This window comes from Coregonus lavaretus, assembly GCF_964263955.1.
Source record: "Coregonus lavaretus genome assembly, chromosome: 33".
NCBI classification, from domain to species: Eukaryota; Metazoa; Chordata; class Actinopteri; order Salmoniformes; family Salmonidae; genus Coregonus; species Coregonus lavaretus.
In genome coordinates this window covers 6,815,517-6,836,190 of record NC_140020.1, presented here as the reverse complement: position 1 = coordinate 6,836,190, position 20,674 = coordinate 6,815,517, and the positions used below count along the sequence as shown (strand labels likewise).

Here is a 20,674-nt window from a genome sequence, read left to right as displayed (position 1 = left end):
CGAAACCACTCAAACCATAATTCATTCACAACGTAAAAAACAATGAAGTCATTTGTGCAAAATAAACTAGATTGTACCACCAGTGCTGCATGATCACAAGCAGAGCATAGCGTCTTCTATAAACAGGCCTTTGAGCCCTGTGGCTTTATGTTGACACGGCCCGGAATGACATACTCAGGTACCAGGCTTAATCTGGCCAGGCCTCATAGGATTACGCCTTTCCCAGCCCCGGACATACATGCTGGCTCCTTCTAGCCTAGATCTGTGATGTCTTGGAGGAAAACTAAACTTCCGGAGGACCTATCATCCTTTCACTCCCTTCTCTTCCTCTGTATCCACTGCTAAAGCTACTTTCTATTTTTACTAATGACCTGCCACTGGCATTAAACAAAGCCTGTATGTCTATGTATGCTGATGATTCAACCCTATATGCAACCACAGAAAGTGAAATCACTGTAATCCTAAACAAAGAGTTGCAGTCTCTAAAACTAAGAGCATTGTATTTGGTACAAATCATTCCCTAAATTCTAGACCTCAGCTGAATCTGATAATGAATAATGTGGCTGTTGAGCAAGTTGAGGAGACTAAATTACTTGGTGCTACCATGGATTGTAAACTGTCATGGTCAAAACATATTGATTCAATGGTTGTAAAGATGGGGAGAGGTATGTCCGTAATAAAGAGATGCTCTGCTTTTTTGACACCACAGGCTGCAGGCTCTAGTTTTATCCTATCTTGATTATTGCCCAGTCATATGGTCAGGCACTGCAAAGAAAGACCTAGTTAAACTGCAACTGGTCCAAAACAGAGTGGCACATCTAGCTCTTCCCTGTAATCAGACGGCTAATATCATGCCAGTTTCTCTTGCCTAAAAGTAGAGGAGAGACTGTCTGCATCACTTCTTTTTATAAGATACAATGTGTTCCAAATAGTTTGCATAGTCAACTTACACACAGCTCTGACACACACACTTACCCCACCAGACATGCCACCAGGGGTCTTTTCACAGTCCCCAAATCCAGAACAAATTCAAGAAAACGTACAGTATTATATAGAGCCATGATTGCAGCATGGACCTCCCTTCCATCTCAGATTGCTCAAGGGAACAACAAACCTGGTTTCAACAGATAAAGCAACACCTCATGGCACAATGCCTCTCCCCTATTTGACCTAGATATTTTGTGTACATACTGATATGTAGGCTACGTGGGACATTTTAAATGTATGTAATCCTTGAGCTGTTGTTGTCTATTAATGTTCTGTATTATGTCATGTTTTATGTTTTGTGTGGACCCCAGGAAGAGTAGCTGCCCTAGGAAACTCTTTTCCACCTTCTCCTCCCGCCTTAATCATCCACCCCTCCCCCTCCCTCCTCCCTCTCTGAGGTCGACTTTGTTTTTTTTGTTTTTTAGGGGGTAGATCAGCTTTAATATTTCAGATAGATTGTAACTTCCATCAATGTAATTGTCTGCATCACTTCCAATCCCCCATATGTTTTTTTTCTCGTAAATATATATATATATATATATATATATATATATATATATATATATATATATATATATATATATATATATATATATATATATATACACACATACACACACACACACACACACACATACACATATACATACATCCATACACACACTTCCTCCACCCTCTCTGAGGACGACTTTGTTAACCACTTTGAAAAGAAGGTTGACGACATCCGCTCCTCACTCAATTAGCCTATTGAGTCCACTGGTCCCACTCACACATAACTACCCTACGCCTTGACCTCTTTCTCCCCTCGCTCTCGAGTTGAAATTATGTGTGAGGTCCGGTCCCCTGACAATCTGCCCACTCGACTCCAAACCCCTCCTCCCTTCTCCAGACCAGCTCTGGAGACCTTCTCCCATTCCTCACTTCCCTCATCAACTCATCCTTGACCACTGGCTGCATCCCCTCTGACTTCAAAATGGCTAGTCGCTCCCCTCCTCAAATAAACAACACTCAACCTCTCTGACTGGTATCCCTTCTTCCTTTAATTTCCAAAACACTTGAGCGTTCTGTCTTTGACCAACTTCCTCGTTATCTCTCTCAGGACAATCTTCTTGACCCTAACCAGTCAGGCTTCAAGACGGGTCACTCAACAGAGAATGCTCTCCTCTGTGTCACGGAGGCTCTCCGCACTGCCAAAGCTGACTCTCTCTCCTCTGTTCTCATCCTCCTAGATCTATCCGCTCCATCTGATCCTCCTCTCAACCCTCTCAGTGCTGGGCATCCTACCTATATTTTCTCTTATTTTTGCCAAAAAAAGTTGTGTGTAGTTCCAGTAGTTAGCTACACCTCCACATGGCAAAAAAGTTATTAACTACTGAAAACACTACCAATATTATAATTTAGTTCAACTACCACCAAGCTACTGCAAAATGTTATTAAATTACTACATATAGTTCACTACTCCCCAACACCGGTCTACTCCCCAACACTATGCCTCTATTGCTTGACTTCTGAGGAGGAACCCTAATAGTGAATGACTAGTGTGTACTGTCTGTAAGACTGGCTTCTTTACAACACATTGGAACATTAGGAAATGATAGGGCTGGGGATTGCCAGGGACCTCACAAACCGATATTATCACCATACTTAGGTGCCGATATGATATGTATTGCGATTCTCATGATTCTATATGTATTGCGATTCTCATGATTCTATATGTATTGCGATTCGATACTGTCATTTTATTGCATTTTCGGCGTTCCAAACATATTGCTCACCATATGTCAGCAGCAGAGGGACAAGAGAGAGACATGAGAAAACAAGTTTTGATCAGTCATGAAACTGAAAGTGCTAAAAACAAATTGGCTCCCTATTTAAAAAGAAGATGGAGAACAAGCTTTTGGTGCAGGTGCAGACAACTAGCCCAAAAATAATGTTGCGCTATTGTCAAAATGATAAGATATGATATATCGTAAAAAAGAATATCCTGATATATAACTGTATCGATTTTATTCCCCCATCAATACGAGATTAGTGTAGAGAGAGGGAAGAGTAGTCGATTACAGATCTGGGAATCACTTGTTGCTGTAAGAAGAGATGCTCTTTTCCGCTGACTTCGGAGCGCAACCGCGAACGACCAGAGACTACTTCTGGTCAAAAGGTGTTAACTATAGGGACTAGGGTGTCAAATTCGGACAAACCCTATGGGTAGGTTTCCCAGACACAAAATAAGTCTACCACTAGACTAAAAAGCGCTTCCAATGGAACATTTCCATCGAGAATTATTTTTAGTTCAGGACTAGGGTTATTCTGTTTCCGGGAAAACAGTCCCTTTAAGTGATATATTATGGGTTATAGAGAGTCTATAGACCAGAAATGTAATTTAGGATGGGAAACTCTCACCAGTCGCCAGGCCATGTTCTGTTTGTACTGCTGCCAGATTCCCCACCCAATCATCATGTGGGGTGCTTAGCTGGCTGGGTGAAGCAGCTTGAGTGAACACCACACACACACACACACAGCAGGCACTCCGGCCAAACCCATTCCTATCCGATAAGCAGTGGCCAAGGTTAACATAAAATCAAGCGCCCCAGCACTTACTTAGCCGACACCTAATACGAATCTGGGCTAACCTTCCGGGGTTGCAGCAGATTAATGACTTTGATTCAGGTGGAGTTCTCTCCAAATTGTATTTTAGCACAACAAGCACTGACTGGTAAGGCCTGAAATGCGAGAGTGCCTCTGACTGCGTTGTCTCCCCTGGAATGAAAGTCCTGAAGGTTTCAGGACACAAACGGCCCCTTTCATGGGGCTTTGGGACCGGGAAGCACACAGAGAGGGGGGAGAGGGAGAGAGGGTACTGAAGGATTCCTTTTCCCAGGGGGGATAAGCTACAGGGGCTCTGGTACAACTAGACACCTTTGTCTGTCTGCAAAAGCAGAAAATGTACCTCTAGGGATGGGTCAAACGGCTTTTTATCAAATAATACTAGATTTTTTAGGCTGAAAAGTGGTTGACCAAAGAGTTACAAACTGGGTGTGCCACTCACTGCCAGGCCACTTCCATCAGCCAATCATTAAACAGCTCTAAGACAAACATTTGCAGTTGAGTCAATGAAGCTCAAACTGTAGATTACATGTTAGCTGTTCTCACCCAACACAAAAGACCTAGGCTAGCTAGGTCCCAGAATGGATCCAAGAATCCTGTCATGCAGGACATCTAAACATTCTCTCATTCTTTATCTTTGGGGCCGCAGATCATTGTTAAATATGCAGTATTATTCAAAGGATTAAAGATGTATAATATACACCATCTACATACTGCATATAAAACTAGAGGGGAAAAAACTATTGAGAATCAGCTTGAACCACCTCTGGACAACTTTTCAGAATCCCCTCCTCTGCATCACGTGCAGTCTGAACAGTTGAACAGGGGCACGAATGCCACGCCTTGCACGGTCACTCCAGTCAGACTTCCAAGTGAACGTTTCTCTCAGTAGCGTTTATGATGGCAAAAGCCCTGTGATTAGAGAGAGAGAGAGAGAGAGAGAGAGAGAGAGAGAGAGAGAGAGAGAGAGAGAGAGAGAGAGAGAGAGAGAGAGAGAGAGAGAGAGAGAGAGAGAGAGAGAGAGAGAGAGAGAGAGAGAGAGAGAGAGAGAGAGAGAGAGAAGGGCATAACTCCCTACATTCACTGACTAATGTGACGTTCCAGAGCGGTCGGGGGAAGGGAGGAGGGATGGAGTGGAGGAAGAGGAGGAGGAGTAGGAACATACCCAGACAGGGATCAGACAGACAGACATACATACACACCACACAGAGGCAGGGAGAGAGATAATGGTAAATGTATAGCTATTTATATATCCATTAGAACACACATGCAAAGTGAGTGGAGAGGGAAAGCAACTGAAATCCTAGGTTTGAAGACTTGTCGGTCTTCATGTTATTACTGCATGAGTGTGCCACCTATTGAAGTAGCTGTTCAACTGTTTAGGTGGCCTGTCCTGAATGTATAAATACACAGTATCTATGAAAAACTGAAGTGGGTAAAAAGGCTTTGAGCAGTTCTATGGAAAATCTAAGTGAGTGTGTGTTGAAGAGTTAGGGCTGCACGTCACTGGTCCTATGAGAGGGCTGAGGCAGCAAGGCTATGTTCAGGTCCCACCACAGAGAGGAGGATATGATCAGGTCCCACCACAGAGAGGAGGATATGATCAGGGACCACCCTAGAGAGGAGGATATGATCAGGGACCACCCTAGAGAGGAGGATATGATCAGGGACCACCCTAGAGAGGAGGATATGATCAGGGCCCACCCTAGAGAGGAGGATATGATCAGGGACCACCACAGAGAGGAGGATATGATCAGGTCCCACCACAGAGAGGAGGATATGTTCAGGTCCCACCACAGAGAGGAGGATATGATCAGGGACCACCCTAGAGAGGAGGATATGCCTAGAGAGGAGGATATGATCAGGGCCCACCCTAGAGAGGAGGATATGCCTAGAGAGGAGGATATGATCAGGGACCACCACAGAGAGGAGGATATGATCAGGGCCCACCCTAGAGAGGAGGATATGATCAGGGACCACCCTAGAGAGGAGGATATGATCAGGGACCACCCTAGAGAGGAGGATATGATCAGGGACCACCACAGAGAGGAGAATATGATCAGGGACCACCACAGAGAGGAGGATATGATCAGGGACCACCCTAGAGAGGAGGATATGATCAGGGACCACCACAGAGAGGAGGATATGATCAGGGCCCACCCTAGAGAGGAGGATATGCCTAGAGAGGAGGATATGATCAGGGACCACCCTAGAGAGGAGGATATGATCAGGGACCACCACAGAGAGGAGGATATGATCAGGGACCACCCTAGAGAGGAGGATATGATCAGGGACCACCACAGAGAGGAGGATATGATCAGGGCCCACCCTAGAGAGGAGGATATGATCAGGGCCCACCCTAGAGAGGAGGATATGATCAGGGCCCACCCTAGAGAGGAGGATATGATCAGGCCCCACCCTAGAGAGGAGGATATGATCAGGGCCCACCCTAGAGAGGAGGATATGATCAGGGACCACCCTAGAGAGGAGGATATGATCAGGGCCCACCCTAGAGAGGAGGATATGCCTAGAGAGGAGGATATGATCAGGGACCACCCTAGAGAGGAGGATATGATCAGGGACCACCACAGAGAGGAGGATATGATCAGGTCCCACCACAGAGAGGAGGATATGTTCAGGTCCCACCACAGAGAGGAGGATATGATCAGGGACCACCCTAGAGAGGAGGATATGCCTAGAGAGGAGGATATGATCAGGGCCCACCCTAGAGAGGAGGATATGCCTAGAGAGGAGGATATGATCAGGGACCACCACAGAGAGGAGGATATGATCAGGGCCCACCCTAGAGAGGAGGATATGATCAGGGACCACCCTAGAGAGGAGGATATGATCAGGGACCACCCTAGAGAGGAGGATATGATCAGGGACCACCACAGAGAGGAGAATATGATCAGGGACCACCACAGAGAGGAGGATATGATCAGGGACCACCCTAGAGAGGAGGATATGATCAGGGACCACCACAGAGAGGAGGATATGATCAGGGCCCACCCTAGAGAGGAGGATATGCCTAGAGAGGAGGATATGATCAGGGACCACCACAGAGAGGAGGATATGATCAGGGCCCACCCTAGAGAGGAGGATATGATCAGGGACCACCCTAGAGAGGAGGATATGATCAGGGACCACCCTAGAGAGGAGGATATGATCAGGGACCACCCTAGAGAGGAGGATATGATCAGGGACCACCACAGAGAGGAGGATATGATCAGGGACCACCCTAGAGAGGAGGATATGATCAGGGACCACCACAGAGAGGAGGATATGATCAGGGCCCACCCTAGAGAGGAGGATATGATCAGGGCCCACCCTAGAGAGGAGGATATGATCAGGGCCCACCCTAGAGAGGAGGATATGATCAGGCCCCACCCTAGAGAGGAGGATATGATCAGGGCCCACCCTAGAGAGGAGGATATGATCAGGGACCACCCTAGAGAGGAGGATATGATCAGGGCCCACCCTAGAGAGGAGGATATGCCTAGAGAGGAGGATATGATCAGGGACCACCCTAGAGAGGAGGATATGATCAGGGACCACCCTAGAGAGGAGGATATGATCAGGGCCCACCCTAGAGAGGAGGATATGCCTAGAGAGGAGGATATGATCAGGGACCACCCTAGAGAGGAGGATATGATCAGGGACCACCCTAGAGAGGAGGATATGATCAGGGACCACCCTAGAGAGGAGGATATGATCAGGTCCCACCACAGAGAGGAGGATATGATCAGGGACCACCCTAGAGAGGAGGATATGATCAGGGACCACCCTAGAGAGGAGGATATGATCAGGGACCACCCTAGAGAGGAGGATATGATCAGGGCCCACCCTAGAGAGGAGGATATGATCAGGGACCACCCTAGAGAGGAGGATATGATCAGGGACCACCACAGAGAGGAGGATATGATCAGGGACCACCACAGAGAGGAGGATATGATCAGGGACCACCACAAAGAGGGCCCCACGCCAGGCCACTTTAACAGGGGATGAGCTCACCAGTGATGCTGAGTAATACCGGGGGGGGCTCTCTGTGTGTGTGTTGTTGTGGGGGGAGGCCAGGGGGCTACATGGAACAGGACTTTGCAGAGAAGCTGCTTAAATACCAGCCCCTCGTAGCACGCTTGGACAGCCTCGGGTGTAGGTGGAAGCTGGTGGCGCTGATATTTGGCAGTCTCGGCCAACGTACACAGGCTTGCAGTACGTGGCCTCCAGATTGCGGGCCTGACAAAAACTAGGGCAAAGCAATTGGCTAGGTACTGCTCTGTTTCAGCTGTCGTGGGCAGCCTAGCTGTTTGGAGAAGGAGGTGCTTTCTATACCATTGAGTGCCATGCTTACAGGGACCTTTGAAATGTTTGGATCCTTTTTTTGTACATTTGATTGGTGGATTCAAATAAAGTATTTAAAATGTGTGTGTATGTTTGTGTGTGTGCATGCATGCTTCTGTCTGACTGTCTGTGTCCTTCTCTGCAGGGGATTTCTGCTACTGACTTCACCTGCCCAGGCCAAGATTCTAATTCAATTAGGTCACAGGCTTCAGACGGACACATTGCTAACCAGAGGAAGCAGTAGTTAGATGTTAGTAGACTTCAACTTTGGCTACTGGTGGTTATCAGATGGACAGTTCACAAGACAAAAAAACCTTTACGTGCATCTGTATTGTGAGCGGCGATAAACTGTTTCCAACACAAATTATTCTGGTGCACGACAATGTCTGACACACCCCACTGAGGCCTTTCAACATGTAGGTGGAGGAATTTTTAGTGACACGGAAGTGGAACATCTGAATCTAATGCTAATATCTCTGCAGAGAGCCTGAAAGTAAAATTCCCTAAACATGTATCCACACACACAAACAAGTTATTCAGGAAATGACAATGCCCTTCCTTTCCCCATTGCGTGATGGAATAAATGCCTGCTACAGATGTAGGATCTTAATTTGAGCCAGTTTGCTACAGCAGGAAAATAATCCTGCAGCAACAGGAAATGTGAGTTATTATGTGGATTATAATTAATGGACATTGTAGGGGCACACATTTTTCATTAGGGCAAATCAAATCTGAAATTTTAAAGTGGAAATTACAAACTTTAGAAGCCTTTTTAAACCTTGAATAAACTACAATTTTGCATTTCCTGCTATGCAGGAAAATTCTCAGCAACAAAAGAGTGAGCAAATTAAGATCCTACATCTGTACATCTCATGATGCCTTTGGAATCCAGTCCACACTGTAGCTACAGAAGTGACATCATGGGACTCAACCATTACATAAGCACATCAAAAACAAAAGTTTTATTTATCAAATACACCGGAAAGGTGCAGTGAAATGTGTTGTTTTACAGGGTCAGCCATAGTAGTTCGGCACCCGGAGCAAATTAGAGTTAAGTGCCTTGCTCAAGGGCACGTCGACAGATTTCGATTACTGGCCCAACGCTCTAACCACTAAGATACCTGCCACCCTCTCACATACAGTACATTACAGTACACTGATGTACCAACCAACAAGAGGTTACGGCAGAAACATACTATAAGCTCTTGTCAATGTACAGTAATCTGAGAACAATACGATATTATCTTATTGCCCCTCTATACTTACCGTACAAACATGCTGCATTCAAACATGTTGTACAGAAAACATTGATGTCAGGGACAGGCTCAAACAGATGTATTTCTGGGTTCCGTGGGAAGGACAATGGTTGGGATGATTCACTTCCATAAATCATGTCAATTTTACATCTACATTGTCATACATATTGTAATCTGATCAAAAGAAAAAGGCTTTTATCATACTCTCTCTTCTCACATTACCAGTATTCAGTTTCAGTATCCTCTTGACTCTCTCTTGTCAGACTACCGGTAATCAGTTTCAGTAACCTCACACTACCGGTAATCAGTTTCAGTACCCTCTTGACTCTCTCTTGTCAGACTACCGGTAATCAGTTTCAGTAACCTCACACTACCAGTAATCAGTTTCAGTACCCTCTTGACTCTCTCTTGTCAGACTACCGGTCATCAGTTTCAGTAACCTCACACTACCGGTAATCAGTTTCAGTAACCTCTTGACTCTCTCTTGTCAGACTACCGGTAATCAGTTTCAGTAACCTCACACTACCGGTAATCAGTTTCAGTAACCTCTTGACTCTCTCTTGTCAGACTACCGGTAATCAGTTTCAGTAACCTCACACTACCGGTAATCAGTTTCAGTAACCTCACACTACCAGTAATCAGTTTCAGTAACATCACCCTAATGGTAATCAGTTTCAGTAAACTCACACTACCGGTAATCAGTTTCAGTAACACTTGCACTTGTACTCACACACAGGATAGCCTCAAAATACATTAATTTAAAATGTCTGCCAAAAATGTATTGTAAATACTCTAGGTGCTCTGCTGTTGCTGGGACCAATCCATTGAATATAACAGCTAGAAGGGTACTGTAAACACTGACCTGGTCAAAGAGCTGTTTACCAGTGGTGCTGGGCTGGACGGCAAACTCCAGCTCAGCATCCATGGTGGTGACGCGAACATTGACCTGTGGAGAGAGAGACATGACAGAGAGACATTAGTAACACTGCGAAGAGTCAGAATCATTAGATCTTTGTTTAGGTATTGTCCATATGTAGCTTATTTTTGGTCGCAGGTTCAGGAATGGCTGAAGAATTGCAACATTTACCTGGAGCTAACTCAGCAAATAGCACTGCTGGGTGATTTAAAAAGTTATAGTCAATCGATCAATAATATAATAATACTCTTAGCAAAAATGTTTATCTTTTATTTACAATATGTAGAATCTATGAGAATAGAAAGGTTCAGAACTTTTGTGAAACATCACAGCACAGTTTAAAAATATATGGCAAATAGAAATCAGAACTGGATGGTGTTCAGAGATAGAAAGCAAGGGTTGAGTGGAGCTCAAGGATGAGACTAAAATATAACAAAAGATAACTATTGTAAAATATACTGTGTCCGTAAAATGTATATAGTATGTATTAGCTGGAAGTAGAAGCCTAAGTGCTGTTGTCCATTAGTTTACTCTAATTAGGGGATGGATGGTAGGGTTAGGGGAAAATAATAAAGGGAAATCTATATATTTACAAAATAAAATATGGGGGATTGGAAATGATGCAGACAATTACACTGATGGAAGCCACAATCTATCTGCAATATTAAAGCTGATCTACCCCCTAAAATGTTTTTTTAATTTAAATGAAATAAAAAATAAAACATGAGTATTTAATATTTAGTAAGAGAGAGAGGGGTTCAAACACTATAGGAACTAACAGTGACAGAGCAGCTGAGGAGCAATGTCACAAAGACGTGTACTTCAAAGGGGATGATACTGTATGTAAAGACAGAGGAAACACAACAGATCATGTCTTTGTTTATCTATGCTTTGTTATAGACAAAAAGACTGATCGGAGGGAATTGAGTGTGAAAATCACAAGGTGTTTCACTTAAAACATTTACTCCTGGGCTCTCGTTTCAGATTTCATACTAAGGTAGTCTGGTAAACATCTATGTTTGACTCTAAAGTAAATTGTGTGTGGTTGTGAAAAAAACTAAACATCCTACTGCACGTCAGCCTTTAGAAGCATCCCAGCAGTAGTTAGCTAGTTACAGTAAAGGCACCTGGTTGACTTCAGAAGGGGCCCCTGTCAGAGACAGCCATAGGTGGAGAGGGCCATAGTGACATAACCCCTCGACACAGACCAGCCTATCACGATAGCGTGGGTGGGCAGGGAAGTTAGCCTGTATTGACAATGTCCATTCACTGCTGTTTTGAGAAAAGGCATGCCTTTCCATTCTTCAGTTAATGATTGATAAGGCTGAGCTATGCTGCACAAACAGGGCAAGTCCTTCTAGTTTTGGCCTGCTTACTGAGGTCCACTGAGGTAATAACATGATTCAAACGACTAAAACGTTAAAAATACGTATAAAAACACCAGCCTCAGAAGTTGCAATGAGAGCGTCTTCCAATTTCCATGAATGAGACATGACATCAGCTGTGTAAGGCTTTCACAATAGAGACTGAATTCCACGTAGGCAAGTTATCCCCACATGATATCATCACTTCACTGACTAAAGTCCTGCTAAAATACATAATATTCCTTACAATGTCAGCATTGTGAGCTCTCTAACACACACTAGTCCTTCAACTCTCTCTTCTAGGTCAGATGTTGTTTCTGTTGAGAAAACGAGGCCTACAGTATTTACCCAGGTTATTGGTGTGCACTGACTGACAACCCTATAAAGATGTGTGTGGACTTAGAGATGATGGAGAGGGAGCCTGCTGTTAGAAGAGCCTTTGTTGTAATCTGTCTTCTCCTGGCCATTGTGAATGACCTTGAGGCTCTGTAGTGAGAAAACTCAATGACGCCTACTAGAAACGGGGGGCCCGGGTTCTGACTGACTAACTGTTGACTCAAACGGGACGTCTGCTGGGCTGGGGCCCGGGTTCTGACTGACTAACTGTTGACTCAAACGGGACGTCTGCTGGGCTGGGGCCCGGGTTCTGACTGACTAACTGTTGACTCAAACGGGACGTCTGCTGGGCTGGGGCCCGGGTTCTGACTGACTAACTGTTGACTCAAACGGGACGTCTGCTGGGCTGGGGCCCAGGTTCTGACTGACTAACTGTTGACTCACAGCCATGCTCCCTAGCTGCCTCGTGGGCTACATATCGAGCCTACACAGAATAACTAACGTGATGATGGCAGTAGATATGGCCAAATTAACAATTATTCCATAGAAAGAACAATTCAACCCTTTCAGAACTAAATGAATGTGAATTGACTACTAGAGAAAATTGCATTTACATTTAGGTCATTTAGCAGATGCTCTTATCCAGAGTGACTTACAGTCAGTGCATTCAACTAAGGTAGTAGATAAAAGGTTAGGTGGGTAAGGTAGATAAAAGGTTGTTTCTTTTTTGCATAGGAAAAGCCTCATAAATCAACATAATATTGAATGTTGTGGGCAGCTGTGACTGGGCCAGTCTGAGTGTGGGAGTCCAGTAGGAGGAGGAGGGGAAGTTCAACAGGAGGGGATGTTCAGTATGGCACACTGTATCAAAATGTTTTGCAACAGAGAAATTAAAATATGTGTTGTTATTGAACAGATTTAGCAAGTTCCTCTTTGTTTGACTCCATTTCAAAATATTTTATCTCTATTGAACACAACCAAAGACTGACATTATCACCACCAAACCTGGAGGTGAGGGGCTCCTAGCTCCCACTTGAGGGAAGCAGCATACAAAAAAGAGAGAGAAAAAAAAGAGAGAAAAAAACTCCATTCAACAGCAAAACAAAGATCCCCTTTCAGCTGGGCCTCCCCAGCGGTCCCTCTCCTGTACCACTATGCATTCTAATGGACCTTAGCTCCCAGACCGCACACAGTCAAACTGACTCCAGATCAGCTGTGTGAGGGAGCCAGACAGGCCTCTTCCCTGTGACGATGGCGTTAAACTGACTCCAGATCAGCTAAGTGGAGGAAATGGACAGGAAACGTGCACAATGTTATCCCTCCACACGCATGCACACACACACGCACGCACACGCACACGCACACAAAAACCAGTGGGTGAGTGACATCTGATCTCATGCGAATCGACCAACGGTAAGTCACTGAAGCAATTCAGTCAGAACGTTAGCAGAAAACATGACATTCATGCTAAAAATACACTGGGCAAAGACCTACATTTCCAGTATGTGCATCTCTGGTGAGAATGACTATAATTATTATTCTGAAACCACAAGAGAAGTACACGTATGCTTATGACAGCAAACTTTCCAACTGACTCGAAATGGTCCTTTGTATATTAATCAACAAACCGAATGTGATTTGGCTCAATGCGATATGGTTCGATGCACTAACATTTGCTGCATAAACACATTAATTTTCCATTCTAAATTAATATCTGTTGCTGATGGAGCTCCTGAGCTGGGCCTCTCTGAACTGGATATGTCTGAGCTGTGTGTGTTATTATTTTTTATTTTTTAATAATCTAAACAGAAATCGAACCGAATAGCTCTACTTGGTCAGTGTGCAAAGCTGCGCACAGCGCGTAGTTTGATTAGGCTATTGCTAGTGCCTGGGGTTGTTGGGTATGCAAAATGACTTGTAGATCAATGACTGTCAACACAACTACATGCTTAGTTCGACACTGAAGGCGAGGTCGCAGTTGTCACAAAAGATGAGGGGTACCGTGGACCGATCCACTCATATTTTAAACATTTGACTCGTGACCCAAATTGAGGTTTTGAGAGGATTGCGGGTGTCTAAGTTTTTAAAAATACTTCAGTCTGAATTTAAACAACATACCAGGTAGAAAGTGTGTAGAAATTAATTCTCTCAAAAAACAATCTTCAATAAAGATATTTTCAATATGTACAGTGAGGGAAAAAAGTATTTGATCCCCTGCTGATTTTGTAAGTTTGCCCACTGACAAAGACATGATCAGTCTATAATTTTAATGGTAGGTTTATTTGAACAGTGAGAGACAGAATAACAACAAAAAAATCCAGAAAAACGCATGGCAAAAAATGTTATACATTGATTTGCATTTTAATGAGGGAAATAAGTATTTGACCCCTCTGCAAAACATGATTTAGTACTTGGTGGCAAAACCCTTGTTGGCAATCACAGACGTCAGACGTTTCTTGTATTTGGCCACCAGGTTTGCACACATCTCAGGAGGGATTTTGTCCCACTCCTCTTTGCAGATCTTCTCCAAGTCATTAAGGTTTCGAGCCTGACGTTTGGCAACTCGAACCTTAAGCTCCCGCCACAGATTTTCTATGGGATTAAGGTCTGGAGACTGGCTAGGCCACTCCAGGACCTTAATGTGCTTCTTCTTGAGCCACTCCTTTGTTGCCTTGGCCGTGTGTTTTGGGTCATTGTCATGCTGGAATACCCATCCACAACCCATTTTCAATGCCCTGGCTGAGGGAAGGAGGTTCTCACCCAAGATTTGACGGTACATGGCCCTGTCCATCGTCCCTTTGATGCGGTGAAGTTGTCCTGTCCCCTTAGCAGAAAAACACCCCCAAAGCATAATGTTTCCACCTCCATGTTTGACGGTGGGGATGGTGTTCTTGGGGTCATAGGCAGCATTCCTCCTCCAAACACGGCGAGTTGAATTGATGCCAAAGAGCTTGATTTTGGTCTCATCTGACCACAACACTTTCACCCAACATCATTCAGATGTTCATTGGCAAACTTCAGACGGGCCTGTATATGTGCTTTCTTGAGCAGGGGGACCTTGCGGGCGCTGCAGGATTTCAGTCCTTCACGGCGTAGTGTGTTACCAATTGTTTTCTTGGTGACTATAGTCCCAGCTGCCTTGAGATCATTGACAAGATCCTCCCGTGTAGTTCTGGGCTGATTCCTCACCGTTCTCGTGATCATTGCAACTCCACGAGGTGAGATCTTGCATGGAGCCCCAGGCCGAGAGAGATTGACAGTTCTTTTGTGTTTCTCCCATTTGCGAATAATCGCACCAACTTTTGTCACCTTCTCACCAAGCTGCTTGGCGATGGTCTTGTAGCCCATTCCAGCCTTGTGTAGGTCTACAATCTTGACCCTGACATCCTTGGAGAGCTCTTTGGTCTTGGCCATGGTGGAGAGTTTGGAATCTGATTGATTGATTGCTTCTGTGGACAGGTGTCTTTTATACAGGTAACAAGCTGAGATTAGGAGCACTCCCTTTAAGAGTGTGCTCCTAATCTCAGCTCGTTACCTGTATAAAAGACACCTGGGAGCCAGAAATCTTTCTGATTGAGAGGGGGTCAAATACCTATTTCCCTCATTAAAATGCAAATACATTTCTAACATTTTTGACATGCATTGTTCTGGATTTTGTTGTTGTTATTCTGTCTCTCACTGTTCAAATAAACCTACCATTAAAATTATAGACTGATCATTTCTTTGTCAGTGGGCAAACGTACAAAATCAGCAGGGGATCAAATACTTGTTTCCCTGTAGCTATTAGCAGCGCCAATTAGCAGATTTTGTGGTCTCAAACAAGTAAGTTTGCCAACGTTCTTCATCAAGAATATGATCAATATGGAATTATTGACAATGAAAAAGGTAGGAATGTTGTTCACTTGTGTAATATAATTGCTACATTTACGGTCAATATAACATTAAAAATAAAAAATAAAAAGATATGAATATTGGGTCGCGACTGAGACAACCTGGTTCATTCTGGGTCCCGAGGCAAAACAAGTTGAGAACCTCTGGTCTAGTACACAACACCCTTTACTGGTTAATGAGTTGGTTCCGATGGTGATCATCATCTCACCACAGTGGCTCAACAGAATGGACTGCATGCTGCATTCCCATTCAATATTTAACTACGGTTTGTATGGCTTTAAAGGAATCAGTTGCAAGGTGGGGTTGTCATGGGAATGTGTCTGAAATTCCCCACAGAGCCATATAGTCATAAACCACCACTGGGCTGGGTGCTACCTGCTGACGTGCTGAAGGTCCCATGGAGACTGGAGAGGGGGTAGAATACACCCCTGCTGCGCCCTTTTCAATAAGGTATTTAGGACTGAGACCTCTAATAGTGGATTCGTTTTGCAGACTGGGGCACCTCAGCTTGGCCAACTTGTTGACTAAACACAGTGTATTCACTTTTACTAACAACTAAAGACTATATAATGATGTCTAAATGTAAAATGGTGTGATAAGTGCTAACATGATGACTATTCGGAGTGACACGCCCAGAGGGCGTAACAGCAGGCGTCATCATATTATTGACTTATCAATTATACACCAGAACAAATTCTTAACAATGGGTTTCAGACATGAGAAGGAAACACCCACATCTGTGTGTGTGTGTGCTGTCTTACTGTCAAATGGATGTTCAAGGGGCCGTGAAACAGGATTCAGGGAGAGCCAAGGAAGGAACACTTGCTGACAATGTGCAGGTTGGCATTTATTGGGATGACTCATGTACTGGAGGCAGCTCTGCAGGGTAGTCACAAGCTGGCATAGCCACAAAGTCATACAATCTGAAACCTAACCCTAACCTTTACCCCATTGCTTACCTTATGCCTAACCATAACCTTAAACTAATTTTTGTTTTTATGAATTCTTACGATATATAGCCAATTTTGACTTTGCAGCTGGCCCATCTAGTGGAAATCACTCAGCTCTGCCTCCAGGGCAAGATTCATCCTATTAAACGTCAACTTGCTGACAATGTGTCATTCTGACAAGAGAGCGAGAAGACACCAAACCAGGATCTCAATCTCAGCTGCTCAAATCTCAACTTTCTCTTGTCAGATTTATTTCTCTGCTAAACCAATGAACTCTAGTCTAGTTTTCGTTCTCTATATGATAGATACATTCTACCATGTTTGATGTGTTTTTCACAGTAAAATAGGATTTTGGCTTAAATGGTTGATAGTCTTGCATCACAAATCACGATACAGAATCTCAATAAGGGCTGATCATCATTTTTTTTTTAAATACAATTTATAATTTAAATTTTTCAAATGTTGTATTTTTTAGTATTTGTCTTTTATTTTTTTATTTTTTATACTGCCCCCCCGTGGGAAACGAACCCACATCCCTGCCAGCCAAACCCTCCCCTACCTTGGACGACGCTGGACCAATTGTGCGCCGCCCATTCATGTCAGTTAAACTCTACCAGTCAGTTCTAGAAAGCCCTTGCAGTCAGTAGTGAGTGTAGCAGCCTCAGCCTAACCAACCAACGCTATAAATAGAACTCTGCATTTTGATGATTAAATTGAGACTCTAAAAACTATTGACTTCAAGATTTTTTTTTAAATTAGGAGCAAGTTCATTAAAAAACCTTAGCAATATTCTATTTCTTGCTTAACTTTCTTAACTCTCGGTATATAGAGTGAAGACAGTCAGCGGCAGTAAATCAACGCTTATTCCTCATCATTGATATCATAGAGAGAGAAAAAATTGTCTGCCATTATATTACCAAAAAGGGCAGGTTTTCAAGTTGTGTGCCTAACAGAGGAATACCAGAGAGTGCTACTGTGTCATGCAGCCAGCACCAAAATGATGATGTCACCTTCCAGTGATGCTCTTAACAACACTTTACATGACTCCTAGTCTTCTACTGGTGGAGTGTCTCGGATGAGAGACAAGGGGGTAGAGCATGGCGCTTGCAACGCCAGGGTTGTGGGTTCATTTCCCACGGGGGGCCAGTATGAAAATGTATGCACTCACTAACTGTAAGTCGCTCTGGATAAGAGTGTCTGCTAAATGACTAAAATGTCAATATAAATGTAATGAAAGTCCATTGTTTTTTGGAAGTGCTGTCAAAGACGAATGTCACCAAAAAGATGACCAGCTGTAAACCCACGTAGGCCACTGCTACCAAATTACATTAAGTCAAATAAAAAGGTTCTGAGAGTAAGACTAATGAAGATGACTCAACTTCATGTGAGAAAGCACATATATTCAGACAGTGTGACCACTTACAAGAGGCCAACCTCTTATTCTCATATTCAAGAGAATGTATTCCTATAAGGACGTTTGTATTTTCATCTACAAGTGAAACTACAAATTAAACCATAGAAACATAATACATCTTTGGTGTAAGGTAGTCATTACATCACAAATAGCCTATAGCCTTCAGCCTATAGTACCTCCTCTCATCATGAGCAGACATCGTGGCAATATGTCTCTTGCCTGCCTGGACTACTTGGATCACGACTCAGGACTGCCAACATATTACTTTAGTTCCCAAGCATATGTTTAGACAACTCAGTAAAAGGCTGAATACATTAACATCTTTGAAATATATAAAACCACTGCAATACTTACAGCTTTAGGCATGGTGTGTCCTTTTCCTGGGTCCGGGCGCTGAGCTGTAAAGTTGGTTTCCAAATACTTCGGATAGCCTACTAGATGACGTCTCCACAGTCAGTGCCTTCCTGTCAGAGAGAGCGAAAGAGGATAAACGCGTTTCAGCCACTCCGGTGATACTGAGTCAGACTGGACTACCCTTCCTTCTTTAAACGCCGGTGCGAAATAGAGATTGGTTGACGCAGCCCTCGTACAGCCGTATGAATCACTTTTTATAAATAGTCTATGGAAATTCAGATTAACGAGCCTCACCCATAACAGCCACAAAAAGGAGAGTCGGGCTTTAACACAGTAGAAGTTAGGAGTCTCCACCCTTATAGGTAAACATCTTACTTACTTCAGCACCACTACTGTGGTATCTAGGTGTGATCCTTGCTCGGATAAAATTATGAGGGGACGTTCGATGTAGCCTATACTGCAGAGACATTTTCCTTCAGAATCAATTAATCTTGGCTACTACTGGGTGATGTGAAGCCGATACAAAGTATCAGGGTCAGACAGACAGACAATGTTATATTGTATCAAATATACTGTTGCGTTTAGGGTCTGCCGTCTTTTACAATGTAACAACTTGTCTATATCGTTCAACAGGGCGCGAGATCAGTTGGGATCACAAATAGCAATGGGCTTGATTCACTTCTGAAGAAAGTACACATTAGGCCAACACTGTTTAGGCTATTTCAAACGTAACAAAACCTACTAGGTTCCACGACGTGTGTAGAAATAGACAGACCTACAAAGGAAACCAGTTGAGTCCACCTATCAACCTAAATCTGCAGTTTACCTAAAACAGATAGCATAGGCTACTAGGCTAATCAGTGAATTTGGCATAGCCTCTTCTTTGTTGTCAAGTCATAATATTATTATCCAATATAATTATTTGACCGACTCGAATAGGCTTTAATTTTTCATTTTGGAGCAAACATTCGAATAAAATAGCCGTTGCATCATGGATAACCTTCAATTTCTAGCATTTTAACAAGCCACAACCCACTACAATAATCCCAGACACCTGTTGTTATATTTTCCTTCCTTTGTGGGAAGCGGCGGCAGAAGTGCTGCAACAAGTGCGGAAACAAATTAGTGAGCATCTCTATTCTGCTCAACAGTCTCACGTTCACATAAATGTTCGATACACTATTCATTAATAGGTAGAATGGCTTACCAGAGCAGGTGTGATTTGAGATGGTTCTACCGCAGGGCAGCCTCGGACACTCCTCCTCCTCTCCAGAACTAACAGTGCGGCAATATGGCTGACCCTCCTCTCACTTCAGCGCTCCGACTATTGCCGCCTGCTTGCATGAGTTCCTGTTTGTCACCGGTGCCAGGGAGAGGGGCCGTCATTCGTACAACAGCGACTCCCATCAATGACACGTAGCTTATACTGAAAACTGTTGAACTCAAGCAAGCTTGTAGAAAAGTGCATAAAATAAGGGCAAAATCCCCCAACTGATCTACTGTAGGGTTAAAACGGTATGTTTATTATGGGGACATATTATTTTAAATGAGTACCCTAATTTGTGATAAGTAATTCAAAGTAATTTGAGGTTAAAATATATGGCATAACTTTATCATAGCAAAATGTTGACTATTGAAGGATCAGTGATTCAACGTAGCACCCAATTCTGTGGTCAATCACTCTTTATGGGCACATTGCTTCTGGTACCCTGACAACCCTTTATTGGGCACCTATGTCATTTATCACCGTTGAAACCACTCAGTAGGCCTACATTTATAGGCTACTGCGCCACCATTTCACACTGAATCTGAATCTCACTACATCATCCAGGCCAGAATAGAATAGAATATGACTTTGGTTACTGTCAAAGCAAGTTTTCTTAATAATATATGCTGCTCATTGTTGACTAGGTCTATCAAACAATTATACAGTTATGGATATAGCCTGTTATATTTGGCTATTATAAGACAGGCACTATACAGCAGATTTATTTCACAAATGCTATGGCTTCACTCCATGACCTTGAGGATAAAACAGGATGGAATAGTATCGTCATTGTACAGAAGGGAAGACCTTGAGATAACCAAGAGGCCACATCATAAGAGTGTTAAAATGAGTGCATTATGTGAGCCATAAGCTTATTATCAGAGTAGCTTTAACATGATTCATTGGGTTTAGGGTTTTGGCGTATATATGTTGGAATTTTGGTGTACAAAAAAATTTAATAAAGCAAAATTAATGTACATTAAAATGTCCT

General features: G+C 43.5%; 1 protein-coding gene across 2 annotated transcripts in view; it reads right to left on the bottom strand.

Moving 5' to 3' along the window:
- The window catches only part of ezrb (ezrin b), a 46,382-nt gene extending 26,639 nt beyond the window's left edge, over positions 1-19,743 (bottom strand). Inside the window, exons 1-3 of one of the 2 annotated variants that reach the window (XM_084151470.1) lie at positions 19,624-19,743; positions 18,417-18,526; positions 10,054-10,137 (exon numbers count right to left, since the gene is read on the bottom strand). In XM_084151470.1, the coding sequence (XP_084007596.1) occupies positions 10,054-10,137; positions 18,417-18,428 (96 nt within the window). In that variant the 5' untranslated portion in view covers positions 18,429-18,526; positions 19,624-19,743. The remainder of the gene's footprint in view (positions 1-10,053; positions 10,138-18,416; positions 18,527-19,623) is intronic. The other variant, XM_084151471.1, reaches the window with a different exon arrangement.
- Positions 19,744-20,674: the final 931 nt, after the last annotated feature.